General features: G+C 33.0%; 1 protein-coding gene across 9 annotated transcripts in view; it reads left to right on the forward strand.

Moving 5' to 3' along the window:
- PHF14 (PHD finger protein 14) overlaps nucleotides 1-17,105 on the forward strand; it is a 200,478-nt gene that overhangs the window by 172,204 nt on the left and 11,169 nt on the right. Inside the window, exon 19 of one of the 9 annotated variants that reach the window (XR_004433291.1) lies at nucleotides 7,380-7,516. The exons of 6 other annotated variants lie outside the window; for them this stretch is intronic. Coding sequence is in view for 2 of the 3 variants with exons in the window: in XM_033194697.1 (XP_033050588.1) it covers nucleotides 11,208-11,297 (90 nt within the window). In the remaining variant the exon portion in view is untranslated. Of the gene's footprint in view, nucleotides 1-7,379; nucleotides 7,517-11,207; nucleotides 13,264-17,105 lie in introns of those variants that run through there. 2 more of the 9 variants (XM_033194697.1, XM_033194699.1) reach the window with 2 other exon arrangements.

Consider the following 17,105-nt stretch of genomic DNA (forward strand, 5'->3'; position numbering starts at 1 on the left):
CTTGAAATTATTAATAGATTCATGTTGCATCAGTGACAGTATGTAAATCTCTACCTGATTATTGGTATTTTTGTGTTTCACTTTTTAAACCTAGTCTGAACTTATGTCTAACAGCTGTAAGGTTTTCATACTTATATGACTTTATTATTGATACAGGTGTTTTTTATTCCTGCTTGATACTGCCTTTTTCTTACTGTCTCATCTGTCACAATTGAAAATAAATACTGCTCTTGTGAGAGAAAAATACTAGCATATCTTACTCAAATTACCAAAAGTATTTACCTAGAAAATTTCAAATGGCCATACTTTGAAGATCTAGAAATCAGAAAATTAAATAAGCAAATAGCTTCACTGCTTATTTTTAGATTGGGATTTTTTAAATTTCTTAGGGGTTTTGTTGTTTTTAGTTTTGCTGCTGCATATGCTTCTCAGTACAAGCAAATAGTTTTATTGAGCTTTCTCCAAAATGTAGACAAAAATGTTAAATTTATTATCAATGAAAAATTATGAACCACAAGCACATATTATCCCAACATATAAAATTACAGTTTTTTTTTTTTCTCAGTAAACTTGAGTATCTTCAAATTTAAAGCTGGTAGAAATACTTGATGCCCTTTTCTGTTCTTATAGTGATACACATAGCAATTATTCACTGCTCCATAATGGATCATTTTTATCTGCATCTTGTGCCTGTTCTGTTTATATAGAATAAATATTTATGTTTTATCATCTTCCTGGACTAGGAAATGCAAACAGAATAAGTTTGAAGTATCAGCTATAATTCATTGCTTGAAAAGAAGTGCCTTATTCTGATATCGTGTAGAAAAGAAAACTATCTAAATCATTTCAGCAGCAAGCTTATAACCAAGATAACATCAGCGTTTTCCTTCTTGAAAATGTGTCTTCCATATATTAAAGTAGAAAAGCAGTATTAAAAATCCTTGTGACAAGTTTAACCTATCATCATCATAAATCTTAGTATAAAGAAGAGCCTGTTAGGTTTGATAGGGGAATAAATGATGGTAAGAGTTTGCTTTAGTCACTTGTTAACTATCCAAGATTTTCACAAATCTCCTAAGATGCAATAAAATATAAATGAAATAGTTCCTATGTGACCAGATTACAGTTTTCTACTGTAAGTTTTCAGAAACAAATTGTTATTCTAAGTATACATTGATAACACTCCTTTAATGACTTAAGGGTTAATTGGCTAATATCATACAAGCTATCAGTTTAAAAAAATCGAGAATTTTCTTCCCACACAGAAATTGTAGCCCTAAAATTTATTACTGCTTATATCTTGTTGTACAGTGAAATATTTGTATACAATAGGAAAAAGTTATCTATTTGATTTGCATCACTTAGAAATCAGGAATATAAAGCATTTTAGTTTTGTCAGAAATATTTGCCTTGCTTTGGGAATCTATATTTCTTGAATTTGGCTTGATAATTGGCTTTTTCAACAATGTAAAAACAGAATTATATTGAACTATGGTTTATAGTACTAAAATGTGTGCCTAAATAATTTTTTGAAGATAATATGCTATAATAATTTGTAAATAAAATATATAAACCTCAATTAGCCTAAATGTTTTCTGTAAATAACCATGAAACATTAATTTATTTTTGTTTTTTGTAGAGACTAGGTCTCATTATGTTGTCCAGGCTGGTCTCAAGCCCCTGGGGTCAAGTGATTCTGCCACCTCTGCCCCAAAAGTGCTAAGATTATAGACATGAGCCACCATGCCCAGCCAATTTTTTTAATATTGTTCCTTATCTATGATTTATTTAATAAGGAATTGACAGGTCACTTTAAGAAATAATACATTTTTGACTGTATTATTTTGTTTTCATTATGGAAATAATGCATGTTTATTATAGATTATTTGGAAAAAGCAGAAAAATAAAGAAAAGATAAAGAAAATAAAAGTCATGACCTACCTTCCAGAGATTACTGCTATTTGCATATTGGTGTATGTTTTTCTAGCTTTTCTTTTTACCATTATTTAACAAATACCATCTTGTAAGTGTAACACCCACTAATTGTACAGGGGAATACTCTAGTATTCTTGCAGGTAATAACCTTTATCCTTTTGATGTTTATGGTGTAGAAAATGTATCTAGACAAGTGACATGAAAACTGGAAGAAAAACCCAAGGTACTCTTAAAACAGGTACCAAAACCAAAAATTGACAAATGGGACTATATCAGACTAAAAAGCTTCTGTACAGCAAAGGAAACAATCAACAGAATAAAGAAACAAGCTATAAAATGGGGGAAAAAAAGTAATTGCGAAGTATTCACCCAATAAGTGCTCTATAGAACATACCTGGAACTCAAACAACTAAACAGCAAAAAAACCCCAAATAGTCCGATTTTAAAAAGGATCTGAGTAGAAATTTCTCAAAAGAAGACATACAAACAGTCAATAAGTATGTGAAAAAATGCTCAACATCACTAATCATCAGGGAATTGCAAATCAAACCATGATGATATTTCTCATCCCAGTCATAATGGCCATAATCAAAAGACAAAAAATAGCAAATGGTAGCAAGGATGCAGAGGAAAGGGAAATCTTGTATACTGTTGATGGTAATGTAAATTCATGTAGCCATTATGGAAAACAGTATGGATGTTTCTCGAAAAACTAAAAGTAGAACTAACTTACAACCCAGCAATCACACTACTGGGTGTTTATCTAAAGGAAAAGAAATTAGTATATTGAAGAGATATATGCACCCCCATGTTTATTGCAGCACTATAATATATAATTATAAATTATGTACCTATACCCCATGTTTATTGCAGAGATACCTGCACCCCCATGCTTATTGCAGCATTGTAATTTATGAACTATGTACCTGTACCCCATGTTTATTGTAGCACTATAATTTATAATACTATATAAAATATAATTAAATGTAATATGACATTTATATAATAATATATAATTATATTTACTAATGTTCCTAATGTTTTATAGCACTGTAGGTTGAATATGGTTAACAGTAATTTAGTGTATATTCTTAAAAAGTTAGAAGAGAGGATTTTGAATGTTCGTAACACAAATGATAAATGTTTGTGGTGACGTGGGAGAAAAAAAGGAAGGAAAATCTGAGATGTACTACAACATAAATGAACCTTAAGAACATTATGCTAAGTAAAATAAACCACAATAAGTCACAAAAAGACAAGAGACTGTGATTCCACTTATATGAGGTAGTAAGAGTAGTAAAAAATCATAGAGACAGGGAGTAGAGTAATGGTTGCTAGTGGGTAGGGAAAGGAGAGGATAGGGTATTTTGTATGGTACAAACGGGAACAGAATTTTAGTTTTACAAGATAGAGTTATGGAGATGAATGATGATGATGGCTTCACAACAATATAAATAACACCACTGAACTGTATACTTAAAATGCTTAAGATGGTAATTTTTATGTCTATTTTATACCACAATTATAAAAATGATTTTAAAAAAATTAAATCCTCAGCAGAGGGGTGCAGGTGCCAGGGGAATTCATCTGGTTTGAAAGGTCTCAGCAAAATATTCTTGATATTTTTAAAATGTGGTAGAAGTTTTTCCTTCATTTCAGTACTATTAAACATGTATGTATGTCCGCACTTGCTCTCTTTCTCTCTTATTTTTTAAAATTCCATTGGCCATTTCAGTGAGGCTCTAGGAGGAAAAACAGTTCTTCCTAGATTGTACATATATCCTTCATATCTGAAAATTTCACATTTTTTAAAAAGTCACTATGCTATAATTATTGTTGCTGAAACTTATATAGACTGAAAATGAGCAAATCTCCAAATTCATTAGGCAGTTACTTCACTATAAGCAGAAAAAAATTGAGCATTTCCAAATTCTTATAATATAAAAGTGCTGATTCACTTTTTATAATTATGAAAGCATTTTTTCCAGTTTTAACACTACCATTGCCCTAAAGCAGCACTTCAATAGCAACTTTATTTTAAAATTATATTAATATACTTAATCAAACTATTTAAAGAACTACTTCTCTGGTCAAATAACTGTGCTTTTGTTTGTACCACAAGGAAATATACTAATGAACATGAAAAGTAACATGCATTATAGATATATGGAATGTTGTTATGGTCTTATTTTATTAAAACAGTAAATTAACATCATAGATGCCTAAACCTTTTAATGTTTTGCTCTTTTATTTCTATCATATACATTAGACATTACCATATGTTATACTTGTTGGATTATCATCAGAAAGCAAACTGAGGAAAATGTAAAAGCATAAGTTATATTCTCATTAGTTTTTTTAAAAGCAATGGCAGATAACTCTTGAGTATGTTGAGCCTAAATTTATCACAAACTATTGTTAATTAAATTACATTATTATATTTAAATGTTTTATTGGAAAATCTATGGTCAAGATATTCTGTTTTTTGACAGTTTCTAGTGCTTTACAGTGAAAGTGTCAGAATTCCTTCAGTAGACTATTTCACATATATTTACATACATTAAAAATATATTCATATATACTTACAAATTACAAAATTATATTTTGAAATAATTTTAGTATGATTTAAGACTTTAGAGACTAATGCCACAGGAATATCAGATGGGAAATATCTTTGTTCCTTCAAGAGGAATTTCTTCTTCAATATTTTCTTTGACAAACAAATGTTTTAACAGATTCTATTCTTCAGAGACTCTAACCTTGTCCTCATCCCTTCTCCAGCTGTTGCCCCATTTCTGGACTATGGCAAAATTTGTAAATAGTTGTCTAGACTCAGGACCTCCATTTCCTCACCTCCGTGTCTCTCCTTTTCACCAGAATTGGAAATGTTTTAAGAAATACGTGAAAGACTACAAAATATTATATACCCCCTGATTACAGTCATGTAGAGATAATTCTCAGGACACTAAATTGAAATTGAGATATTTGAATTTGAGTATCTATCTATGGTTGGGGGTATAGGGCAACATATGTGTACATTTTTACAGAAGCATTTAGAGAACTCTACTATGTTTGAGATTTTCCTTTCATACATACATTTAGCTCCACATGGTCATTTCCAGCATAACTAGGACATGTAAATATAAAATAAGATGATGAAGCATGTTCTGTTTACAATAAATGCAATTGACTCACTTTTGTGCAAATCAACGACGCAGCTTTTTTGGTTTTTATTTACTTATGTATTTATTTAGAGACAGAGTCTCACTCTGATACTCAGGCTGGAGTCCAGTGGTGCGATCACAGCTCACTGCAGCCTCAACTTCCTGGGCTCAAGCAATTCTCCCTCCTCAGCCTTCTGAGTAGCTGGGAATACAGGCGTATGCCATGACACCTGGCTAATATTGTATTTTTTAGTAAAGACTGGGTTTCGCAATGTTGCCCAGGCTGGTCTCGAACTCCTTGAGCTCAAGGGATCTGCCCACCTCGGCTTCCCAAAGTGCTGGGATTACAGGCATAAGCTGCCACACTCAGCCTATTTTTTATTCAAACTGAAAGCTGAGAAACTAGGATAGAGAGCCATATGTGTTGTTTGGGTGTACAGGATATATTTTTATGCTGCAAGAAAGGTTCGGTTAAATATAGGACATATAAAATATAACACTTAAGAAGTCCAGAGATAGCAGCTCAAGGCCATCAGGAGTGATTTTTACCATGATTCTTTTGGTCTTTCCATTATGATTCGAAGATGGCTGCTACAGCTCCAGTTACTATCCATGTTCCTGAAATTAAGGAGGAAGGGTGAAGTGCAAAATAGCATCTCTCATTCCCTATTTTAGCTATTTTGAACAGTCTTTGATCCCCATTACTCCACTACAATGACTCTTGTTAATGTCACTTACAATCTCTTTCTTGTCAGACCCAATAGTTATGCCTCTGTCTGAATCGTACTTGACCTCTCAATGTCATTTAACAATGTCGACCATTCCCTCTTTCTTGAAACATTTTCTTTTCTTGGTTTCATGACTTCTAATTTTCTTTGTTTGTAACTGGCAGACCCTTCTCAGTTTTCTTAGCTGAATTCTCCATTTGTGCTCAAGTTGTATTACTAAGGCTTGGTCATTGTGGCCCTTCTCTATTTGTATGTCCCTGAGTGATTGCATGCAGTTTTACCTGTATTTGGGGGACTTTTAAATGTGTAATACCATCCACAAACTCTTCTTCCGAGATCTAAATTCATATATTCGAATGTTTGCCTGACATTCCCACTAGATAACTAAAGATTGGCTCAAACTTAATGTTACCAAAATAGAATTATTGGTTTCTTGATTCTTCTCTATTCCCATCACAATTTACTTCTCCCACAGTCTTTCCCACCTCAGTCTCATCATTTTTGAGAACGAGAAGCAGAGTAATCATTCCTAATTACTTTCTTTTGTTTAATTCCAAAGCATATCATACTTCTTTCCATTCTGACTATGTTACAGTACTCCAGGTTACCATCATTCCTGATCTGTTTGCAATAGACTGCTTGCATATCTCTGTATTTGTGTTCTTTCCTAATTTCTACCTATCTTTCTCTATACTACAACCAGATTAAGCTTAAAACCCAAAAGCAAATCATATTATTTAAATTCTTAAACCCTCCAGTGGCTTCTCACTGCAAATCAAATAACCATTATGGGCTATGTAGTCAACATAATTTTTCATCTTATGCTAGATTTCCTGTCCTTTCCTCTGCTAATACATGCTGTGCTCATTTCTATTTTAGGGCTCTTGCCCTTGTTCCCTGTGCCTGTACATTCTCTTCTCACAGATCAGTACATGACTGTTTCCTTCAAATCATTCAGGTCTCTGCTCAAATGTCAGCTCTTTTGTAGAGGGGCTTCCTTGACTACCTTGCCTAAGAGAACATGTGCTCACATACTTTCTGTCCCTTTACCCTGTTTCTTTCACTGTATCAAAATATGAAATTACTTATCTGTTAACAGTGTGTTGCCTGACTCTTTCTGTTGAAATTTAAGGCCATGAGGATGATATGCTATTGTTCACCACTATTACCCCATTTCCCAGAACCGAACCTGACACATAATAGATATACATTTGTAGGTTAAAAAACAAATATAAACATTTATATAAGTTTAATTCTTAAAATACAACAACTTTTAGAAAAGGAAGCAAAATGTTTATTTTAATTCTAGTTAGAAGAAAAAGCACTTTCATCAACTGTGCATCTGAGCTCAACTTTGAACCGCAATTTTTGGAAATATATTTTAAACTTTATAATAACTATAGCTAACATTGTTTTGAATATGTACTTTTACTGTGTTATAAACATTTTACTAGCATAATTTGCATACCTAATCATTTTTGTTTATTTAAACCCGAAGTCATTATTTGAAATAGGGTTTTTTGTTTTGTTTTGTTTTGTTTTCATTTTACAGGTAAGAAAACTGAGACTTAGGGGTCATGTGCCTTTCACAGAGTCAAACCAATAGTAAGTGCCAAAGCAGGATTCAAAATAGATTTGTCTGACCCCAAAGCCTGTGCATTTTCTGCTGTGCTCATGTAGATGTTTTAGGTAAGGTCATGACAATTGTTTTAAAAAGATGTATTCATGGGATGCACACACACAAAATTTTTTTTAACGTGCTTGATTTGCCATCATTTGATCTAAAGTCATATTGACTCATTGTGGTCAGTACTGACTCACCATGGCAGTCTATTCCTGACTACAACTTAGAAGACATAAATTCCGATTCTAACTCTACCAATTGGCTGTGGGACTCTGGGGAAGTTCATTATGTATTCTGGGAATGGCTTTTCTATCTACAAACTAAAAAAAAAAAAATGGATCAAATGATTTTTAAATAAGATACCTTCTAGCTCTCACATCTTACGGCCCTTTAAAGAAAAATAGTCTAGAAATCTGTTGACAGTCTATTACAACTTACCTTGGCATCTGATTTATCTTTTGAATGCAAATTACTTACTTAATATATCAATTTGCTCTTCCTAGAACTACACTTGGTGGGCAGTATTCCTTTTAATCAGTCTTGAAATTTAGGGAGATAAATAAAAGAATACTGATACAGAATTTAAAAGTTGTCTTGAATAATCTGTAGTTTTATTTTTTGTTATCTCCTGATGATTTTCCACATGTGTGAATAGATTCTCACTGAATTATCTTGTTTATAATAGTGTTTCAATTGATTGTTTTTGATATTTCTAAGTATACAGCAGGTAAGGATAGTTTCACCTCTTCTTTTACAATTTTTATACTTCATATCTTTCTCTTTTCTGGTTGTGTTGGCTAACATCTCTAAAATAAGATTAAATAATAGTGATATATTTATTGTTATTTTAATTTGAATGTTTCTGGTGTGTGAGGCTAGCTTTTGATATGAAAAACATATGTTATATTAAATATAACATGGATAAATATATACATGTAATTTCGAAAATACATTGCAAGTCATGGAAGATTTACATAGCATTATACATTCATATGAAATGTTGAGGTACAACAATATGCCAGGGAGTGATTAATATTCAATTCATTATATTGGTCACGTCTCTTACGAAGGAAGGGAGGAGAATGGGATGGGGAAAGAACATCCAAGAGAGCTACCATAAGTGTTAGAATGCTTATGGTTATTGTTACTGGTTATAGTTATGGTTACTGTTGTGCAGGAAACATTTTATAATAAAATAATTTGATATGCTAAAGAAACATGAAGGTTTCTGTGTTTGCTGGCTATAAAGAAGAATGGAGGTATAAATTGAACGCAGGTTTGCCTTTCAAGTGTGTAATTTTCTTGAGAATGGAGATCACCTCTGTTCTCCTCCCTGTCCTGAACATATGGCACATCATAAGAATTCACGACATAACTACTGAATGAATAAAAGAAGAAAGAAGGAAAGGAAAGAGCAAGGAAGTGGGAATTTTTATTTCTTCTCATTCTTTAATTTGCATCATTAAATTTTTAAATAAAGCTTACTTTAAATAATGCATAGAGATTTATTTGTATATTAGAATCCTCTGTTTTTTCCAGAAAACAGAATATTACGAAGTTTTCTATACAGCTTTCTAGAAATCAGCATATTTTTAGATATTTATTGTGCTCTATGTGGTGTGTGTGGAACATGTAACACAAATTAATTATGGGATATATCATTTCTGTGCTGAGTCTTCTAACAATGATTCAGGCTGCTTAGATTCTAAGAGTTCAAACTGGTATCAAAGTCTCACATGTCTACTGTGGTTCACTTGTATTCCTGGTTTAATCAGTCTTTTGAAATTATGTTAATAAGGTTTCAAACAATCCTGAAAGTTTGAAATGTACAAACATTCAAGTACAGTTTATTTTCTACTTTAAAAGAAAATTAAAAGAACTACACTGTCTTAATGGGTTTTCTGTTTACAATAAAAGATACATCAATAATTTTAAAAATAAGAAAAGCAAAATAAAATCTTAGACAAAAAAACCTGTCATAATGCAATGAAGAAATATAAATTTAAATTTTTTAGTAATTGTTGAACATCTATATTATGAGAAATAGCACTTACTAAACATTTAAAGTATTTTTATTGAACAACGTGGTTGCCACATAGTGTCACTATGAAGTCATTAACTTCTATGTATTTTCTCATTTTTATATACTTAAATTTATAACTTCAGGCCAGGCACAGTGTTTCTCGCCTATAATCCCAACACTTTGGGAACTCGAGGTGGGAGGATCGCTTGAGGCCAAGAGTTTGAGACCGGCCTAGGCAACATAGTGAGACCACCATCTCTACAAAAAATAAAAACTAATTAGCTGGTTGTGGTGGTGCACACCTAGGCCAGAGCACCATTTGAGCCCAGGAGGTTGAGGAGGCTGCAGTGAGCCATGATCACACCACTGCCCTCCAGCCTGGGCAACAGCAAGACCCTGTCTCAAAATAAATAAATTTATAACTTCATGTTTGTTGTTGTTGTTTTTAACTGTAGCATTGTGTCAGAGTTTTGTAGTCAATTTAATAGTATTTTGAGATTTTCCTTTAAGACTCTTGAGTTTGAGCTATTAATGTTCCTAAGAGCCCCACGAGTCCTGCATGGACCTGGCTCTGTAGAGGCTTGTGATTCTTCTTCTTACAAATAAAGGCCATTTTTTTCTTGCTTGGAAATAACTTATTTTGTAAGTAGCTATTAAAGAATTGAGAAAGCTACTATATGAGTGTATTTTAAGACATAAGAACAGTCATTCCAAGGTAATGACAGAATTTTACGTTCCTCAGAAGCTGATCCTTGTAACATTTTCCCAAAATACCTTTTTCCTCTTCTATTTCTGTATCCTCATGAGATTTAAGAAGTATACCACAATAAATCCTAAATATTTCTAGAATAGTTGAAAAACTAGAAGGAGAGTTAATATGTTTACCAAAATTTTCGTAAATAATCTTCAGGTAGCAGATCTGTCAAGCTGTTCGGAATTTGAAAATTGCTTTTGATCAGTACTGCAAGATAGACTTAGGACCTTTTAAAATAACTGAATAATAATCTGGTCAGTATCCATTGAGCAAAAATTGAATTATTTTGGAAAAGTACGTGAAGCTTTTAAAATTTATCATGAGCCTTCTAACTGTACATATGGTATATTGAAAAGAGAATACTTCTTGTAGTCAGAGCTGAGTTTGGAATCCTAGCTCCTCTAATATTTTTGGATATGTGACCAAGGGCAGTTCCTGAGTGTCACCAATCTTCAGTTTCCTCAGTGGGACATAGGAACAATAATATTTATCTTGCCTGGCTTTTGTGAGGATTATAAATAATGAATATAAATACAAGCCTTTAATAATATATTCATTATATATTTTGTATCTATTTAGGAAGTACTCAAAAGTCGAAATTATTATTTACTTGATTCCCATGCTTCTATATAGTAGGGAATTCATTCATATGTCCAAGAACTTTTTATAAGAACTATTCATTGAAAGGCTACAATATGATAGGAATAAGACTAACTTCTAAGGATATTGTAGTAAGAAAAACAGAAAATCTGCTGTCGTGGAGCATGCATTCTAGTAAAGGAAGACAGACAGTCTGTAAATAACCAAGTAGATGATCATTTTATTGTAATAAATGTTATGGAAAACAATCTGAGTGATAGAGGAAGGGCAGATTTTGGACATAAGGTCAAAGAACTCTTCATTCACTGAACCTGCATGACAAGAAAAATGAGCCATACAGAATCAAAGTCAGAGGAAACATCTAGTGCACTTTGTTCAGGAATCAGAGGGAAGAGCAGCATGTTTGGAGCCAGGTGAAGAAACTGAACTTATGAGCAGATTGGAGAAGTCGATGAGGCCAGAAAGGTGAGAAGGGCCTGCTGATGTACTTTCTAGGTCACGGCAGTAGTTTGAATTTTACCCGAAATACAAAGCTACTAGGGAGTTTCAAGCATGGGTGGATTGTGATGTAATGTGTATCTTACAAAGATTACTGCCTCCTATATAAAGAATAGGTATACAATTATAAAACGAAAACAAGGAGACTGATCAGGAAGCTATTGGATTAATCCACAGGCAAGAAACTTGATAGCTTGAACTAAGATGGTAACAGTGGAGATAGAAAGCACTAAACAGATTTTAGATACCTTGGGTGATAAAGACAACAAGAGTTGGCTATAAAGTATGAGAGAAAGAGAGGAATTAAGGAATGACCCCTAGAGTTTGTGTTTGAACAAGTGAGTGTTACAGACCAAGAGAGGTATAAGGCTTTTTTAGTGTGGATAGGGGAAGTCGAGGGATGGGAATCAAGAATTTGGCTTTGTACATGGTATGTTTGAGGTCCTAATTAAAAAGTTTAATGGAGACAAGTAGCAATTGGATATATGAGTTTAAAGCATGGTATAGATGTGAGGGCTGAAGATATAAATGAGAAAGTCATCATAAAGTAGTTGGCAATTGTGACCATTTAGAGTCATCTCCTGTTAACTTTTATCAAAGGATGGTAGAGTTCTAAGGACAGCATTAAAGATAAGGGAAAAACTCATAGAACTAGAAGAAATTTAAGAGGCCAATATTGTCATTGGTAAGGATTCTTTAACAGAAAACCCACCTACTTTAATATTTCATACCCTGTATATTCAAAATTGAGAAAATTGGGTAGTTATAGGGTTCACAGTGTGTTGACTTTTAACCTTAGACTTACTCCCATGGCCACAAGATGGCTACATGGTCTCCAAGTATTGTGTCCTCACATTATAATACATACAGGCAAGCCTATGGAAGTGGTCCCTGTCATATGTGTGTGTGTGTGTGTGTGTGTGTCTGTGTGTGTGAGTTTTAAGAATAAGGAATACTTTCCCAGAAGCTCCCCTGTAGGCTTCCATACATGTCTTATCCAGAGTCAGTTCATGTCTCCAATAGGGTCTACCATGATAATGATAGACAACACATTTGAAAGAAACTAATGGATTTAACCAGGTTATTTATATGGAATTTACATTGCAGTGAAACTTCATTGCTATAACTTGGACTATTTACTAAATAATTACTATTGTATTTATATTAAGGAATACTGATATTATGTATACAGAGTTCCTCAATTAAAAATCACATCCACTTGAGTATGTGCGTGTCTGCACATTTCCATATATAAAAGAAAAGCAAAAATTAAACATCATTTCAAGAAGGTGAATTAAATTACTTTTAATTTCTCTTCCAATTTCAGTAGTCAGTATTTCTAAAAATCAAAGTTACAAAGATAAAAATGCTTTGTATTTGTAAGAATATGGCCTGCTTTCTTTTAAGCAACTATATGCCTAAAAAGGCCTTAAGTCAATTTAATAAACTATATTTGTCTAATTTCTGTACCAAATCATTATTTCGCCTTCTAAATAATGGTCCTACCTAGACCTATATTGGTCCTTTCTAGATTCCCAATATTGTTTTCATATCAGTTGGACTATCATGCTAACATTATTGCTTTATTCAGAGAGAAGAGCATTAGTTTACATTCTCTACAATGACAACACCTTGCAGACTATGGAGTAACTCTGGGAAGAACTTCAGTTAAAATTGCTAATCAAATGCCCATGGTGTGACTTGGAGGAATTATTTAATTAATAGCCTTTTCCTAATTACTACTTAGGAACAAATGTCTTTAAATGTAATCATTCACCCAATTTATTTATTTATTCTTGTTGTCTATGAATAATACAATTATATTGTAATACAAACAGTTGAAATTGCAAGATCAAGAAATTAGAGACATAGGTAGAATTGGCTTCTATTTAATAACATAATGATGGTTATTTAGCTAAAAAAAAAAAAAAAAAAAACACTGTTTTTGAAGAGGATCCTTACTATCTATCTGTAGGTGCCTATCTTCACTACAGCAGTATGTCATTAATCATTAAAACCTGTCGTAAAGTTAAGCCTAGAAAGAGGAAAGAATAGACTTTATTGTGCTTTCTGTGGGCCAGGATTTGTGCTAAGCTCCTCACATTTTATTTTATCTAATAATTTTAATCATCAAAAGTAGTTATTGCCATTTTATAGATGAGAAAACGAGGTTCTAAAAGTTTAAGTGATTTCTTCAAAGTATTTTTGGGTAGTGTAGGTATCACAGTTAGGATTAGAATCTAGGTTTGCCAGTCACTGACAACAAAGCCGAAATTTCCTCCACTACACAATTGCATAGAAGAAACAGAACAAATACGAAGTATGTCAGAAGTAACCAGCCATGAGCACTGTGTAGTGCTAGAACCAGAAAAGCAGAATTCCCAAACTTCCTGTGTTATTTTCCACTACTTTGCTCTTTCTCACTGGGCTTTGGCTGACTTACCCTTCCTACTGTTCCCTTTACTTAGAATATTCTTCCCTCTGTTGTTTGCTTGACCAACTCTTATCCTTCATGTCTCAACGTATTAATCATTTTTTGGAGAGTAGGGGACTTTGCTGAAATTTTTAGATCCTTCTACTAATAGTCACATAGAAGTATGTTTTTCTTTCATTGAATGTGTCATAATTGCAATGATACAGTTACTTGAGTGATCGATTGTTTTAGTCAGATTGTAAACTCCATAAGGCAGGGATGTGTCTGTCATAATACAATTTTTTTTTTTTTTTTTTTTAGCAATTAGCACAGTGCCTGACACATAGCTAGCTAGTTGATGTTCAATCAGGGAGGAATGAATAGATGGCTTATATAGCATGCTGGAGATCTGTTTTCACGTAAGATATTTTAAAATTTTATTGTATAAAATAATTTTGTCCTTATATTTTATAGCCTATATTATGAAATATTGGGAAATACTTTATACTTATAGAGTAGCTAATAGGTAATTGAAACCATTGTCTAAATGAATGCATTTTCAGACAAACTTTATAAGTAATTTGATACTTGCCAAGTGGCCTGTTTTGTGAATCATTTAAGTACATACCAGTGGTGGTTTTCATTATGGTAACAGTTCAAAAGAGTTTTAAACATTTAATCATTCTTTAATAAAAGCAAAGTAGCTAAGACATAACCAGTAAATCTAAGATGTGGAAATAGTGAAAATAGGGACGTTATTTTTGACACTGATAATAAAGTGCCACTATTGAGGAATTTTTTGTGTGAAATTTTCTAAAATCGTATTTTAAATTTTTCTTGAAGCAAATTCAACTTCTTTTTAATCCATGAAAAATTAATGTGCCATAGGAGATGTGTTACTTAGATGTCTAATGACTATTAAATTCCGATAAAACTGTGAAGATTAATGGGTTCACTCTGGGGAAAATAACATTCCATTTGAAATAAGGATATTTGAGGCAACTTAATCTGTTCACTTGGTAGTAAAGTTTTAGATATTCACTTTCTACACTTAAGTTTATTTCCAAAGCATATAGTCCTTGATGTTGAGTTTACGTTAAAAGAGCAGTATAAGTGGCCGGGCGCGGTGGCTCAAGCCTGTAATCCCAGCACTTTGGGAGGCCGAGACGGGCGGATCACGAGGTCAGGAGATCGAGACCATCCTGGCTAACACGGTGAAACCCCGTCTCTACTGAAAAATACAAAAAACTAGCCGGGTGAGGTGGCGGGCGCCTGTAGTCCCAGCTACTTGGGAGGCTGAGGCAGGAGAATGGCGTGAACCCGGGAGGCGGAGCTTGCAGTGAGCTGAGATCCGGCCACTGTACTCCAGCCTGGGCGACAGAGCGAGACTCCGTCTCAAAAAAAAAAAAAAAAAGAGCAGTATAAGTTACATTGAGAAGTATTTGTTTTAAAGATTCACAATACTCACCTTTGGGCACGAGGAAGTGTATGTTATTTTGATATCATAACTGAACTCTGTAGCATAGTAATCATAAAAATACTGTCCTTATATATTGTCGTGGTTCAGTTATCTTTATCACCTCCATGTATACCTGATGCACTTTATTATATACTTTCTTCATTGCACTGTGATTATTTGCATGCCTCTCTACCACACTGGAGCATGAGATCCTCTAGGCAATAAAACATCTCATTCATATTTTTCTGCAACACCTTGCTTAGTATCTGGCACACAACCATTGTTCAATAAATTTTTGAGGGAGGAAGAAAGGAAGGATTCTAGAATAGAAGTGACTTCAAGAGTTAGTATCATCTTAAAAAAACAAAATGTCTAACGAGTCAAAGGACTAAATATGTCCCAAACTCTTCTAAAGTGAGAACATTATTTGATCAATACAATAAGTCTGTCAATGGGTTACCAAAAAAAAAAAAAAAAAAGGTGTTGATTGCCAAACATTTTTACTTTGTTTTGACATTTTATTCTTAATTCAGTCTGCCCTAGATCAAATGATGCTTCTATGGAGAAATTTCTTAAGTACCTGTTTTTCCCTACATAGTAGACATTGTTTTGAAACCCCTGATTAAATGTACTGAGATAAAATGTCAGTATTAATAAGGACATCTACCTCCCAAAGAAACTACAGTTGAAGAAATAAAAACGGATTATATTACATTTTTACCATATTACAGTTGAATAATTTTCTAATGGTTCTCAAACTGCATGAGTTTAAAAACATGACAATGAATTTCATGTGTTAGACATCACTCAGTGTTACTGAATGACTGTATGATTCTACTAGCTGTCAGTAAATACTCATTTGTAGCGTGGAGTCTGTAATGAGCTTTCCATATCATAGAAATACTGAAACCCCGGTTTCCATAACTCTGATTGCCTCTGCACATTATTTTGGCAGGTAACTTTATAGTACTTGAAATCAAATGTACTTACTTCTAAATCATCTAACAAAAATTAGATGTTTGTCTGGTTTTATTTTTGTTGTTGAGATAACTTTAGATTTAAAAAGTTGTAAAGATAGTATGGAGTGTTCTGATATACCCTTTACCCAACTTCTCTTTAGGTTAACATATTATATAAGCACAGAACAATTCTCAAACCTAAGAAATTAATCTTAATATAATACTGTTAAATAAACTGTAGAATTTATTGTATTTTACCAGTTTTGCCACTAGTGTTCTTTTTCTGGACCAAGATTCAATCCAGGATCTCCTGTTTCATTTTGTCACTATGTCTCCTCAATCTCTTCCAGTCTGTGGCAATTCTTTACTTTTTCCTTACCTTTCATGATCTTGACACTTTTGAAGAATACTCTTCAGTTATTTTGTAGAATGTCCCACAATTTGAGTTTGCTTAATATTTTCTCATCATTAGATTGAGTTTGTGCCTTAATGGGAAGGCTACCATAGTCATAAGTGATGTCGCTTCTCTGTGCATCAGAGCAGGGGAACATAATGTCGGTATACATACTATACATTACTAGTGATGTCAGCCTTGGTCAATCAGTCAAGGTAGTATTTGTCAGCTTTCTCCACTATGAAGTTGCTTTTTTTTATTTTGCTTTAACAAAGTAGTTTTAAATCATTTTAGTTTGGAAGACAGTTTGGGGAGTTGTTTTATTTTTAAGTCACTAAGCAGTTTTAAAAGTTTGGTGAAGAAATTGATTTCATATTATTATCAATCTAGTGGAATTTTCATACATACAATGGGGATTTAAATAAGATATCTTAGGACTCTTTCACCTTTAATATTCTATGACTTGATGTCTCTAAGGAAAAATATAAGAGAGTAAGAGAGATCTTTCATATATGTCGTAGTTGCTTACAGATTAGCCTGAAGTCCATCTATGA

This window comes from Trachypithecus francoisi, unplaced genomic scaffold (assembly GCF_009764315.1).
Source record: "Trachypithecus francoisi isolate TF-2019V2 unplaced genomic scaffold, Tfra_2.0 Lachesis_group4, whole genome shotgun sequence".
NCBI classification, from domain to species: Eukaryota; Metazoa; Chordata; class Mammalia; order Primates; family Cercopithecidae; genus Trachypithecus; species Trachypithecus francoisi.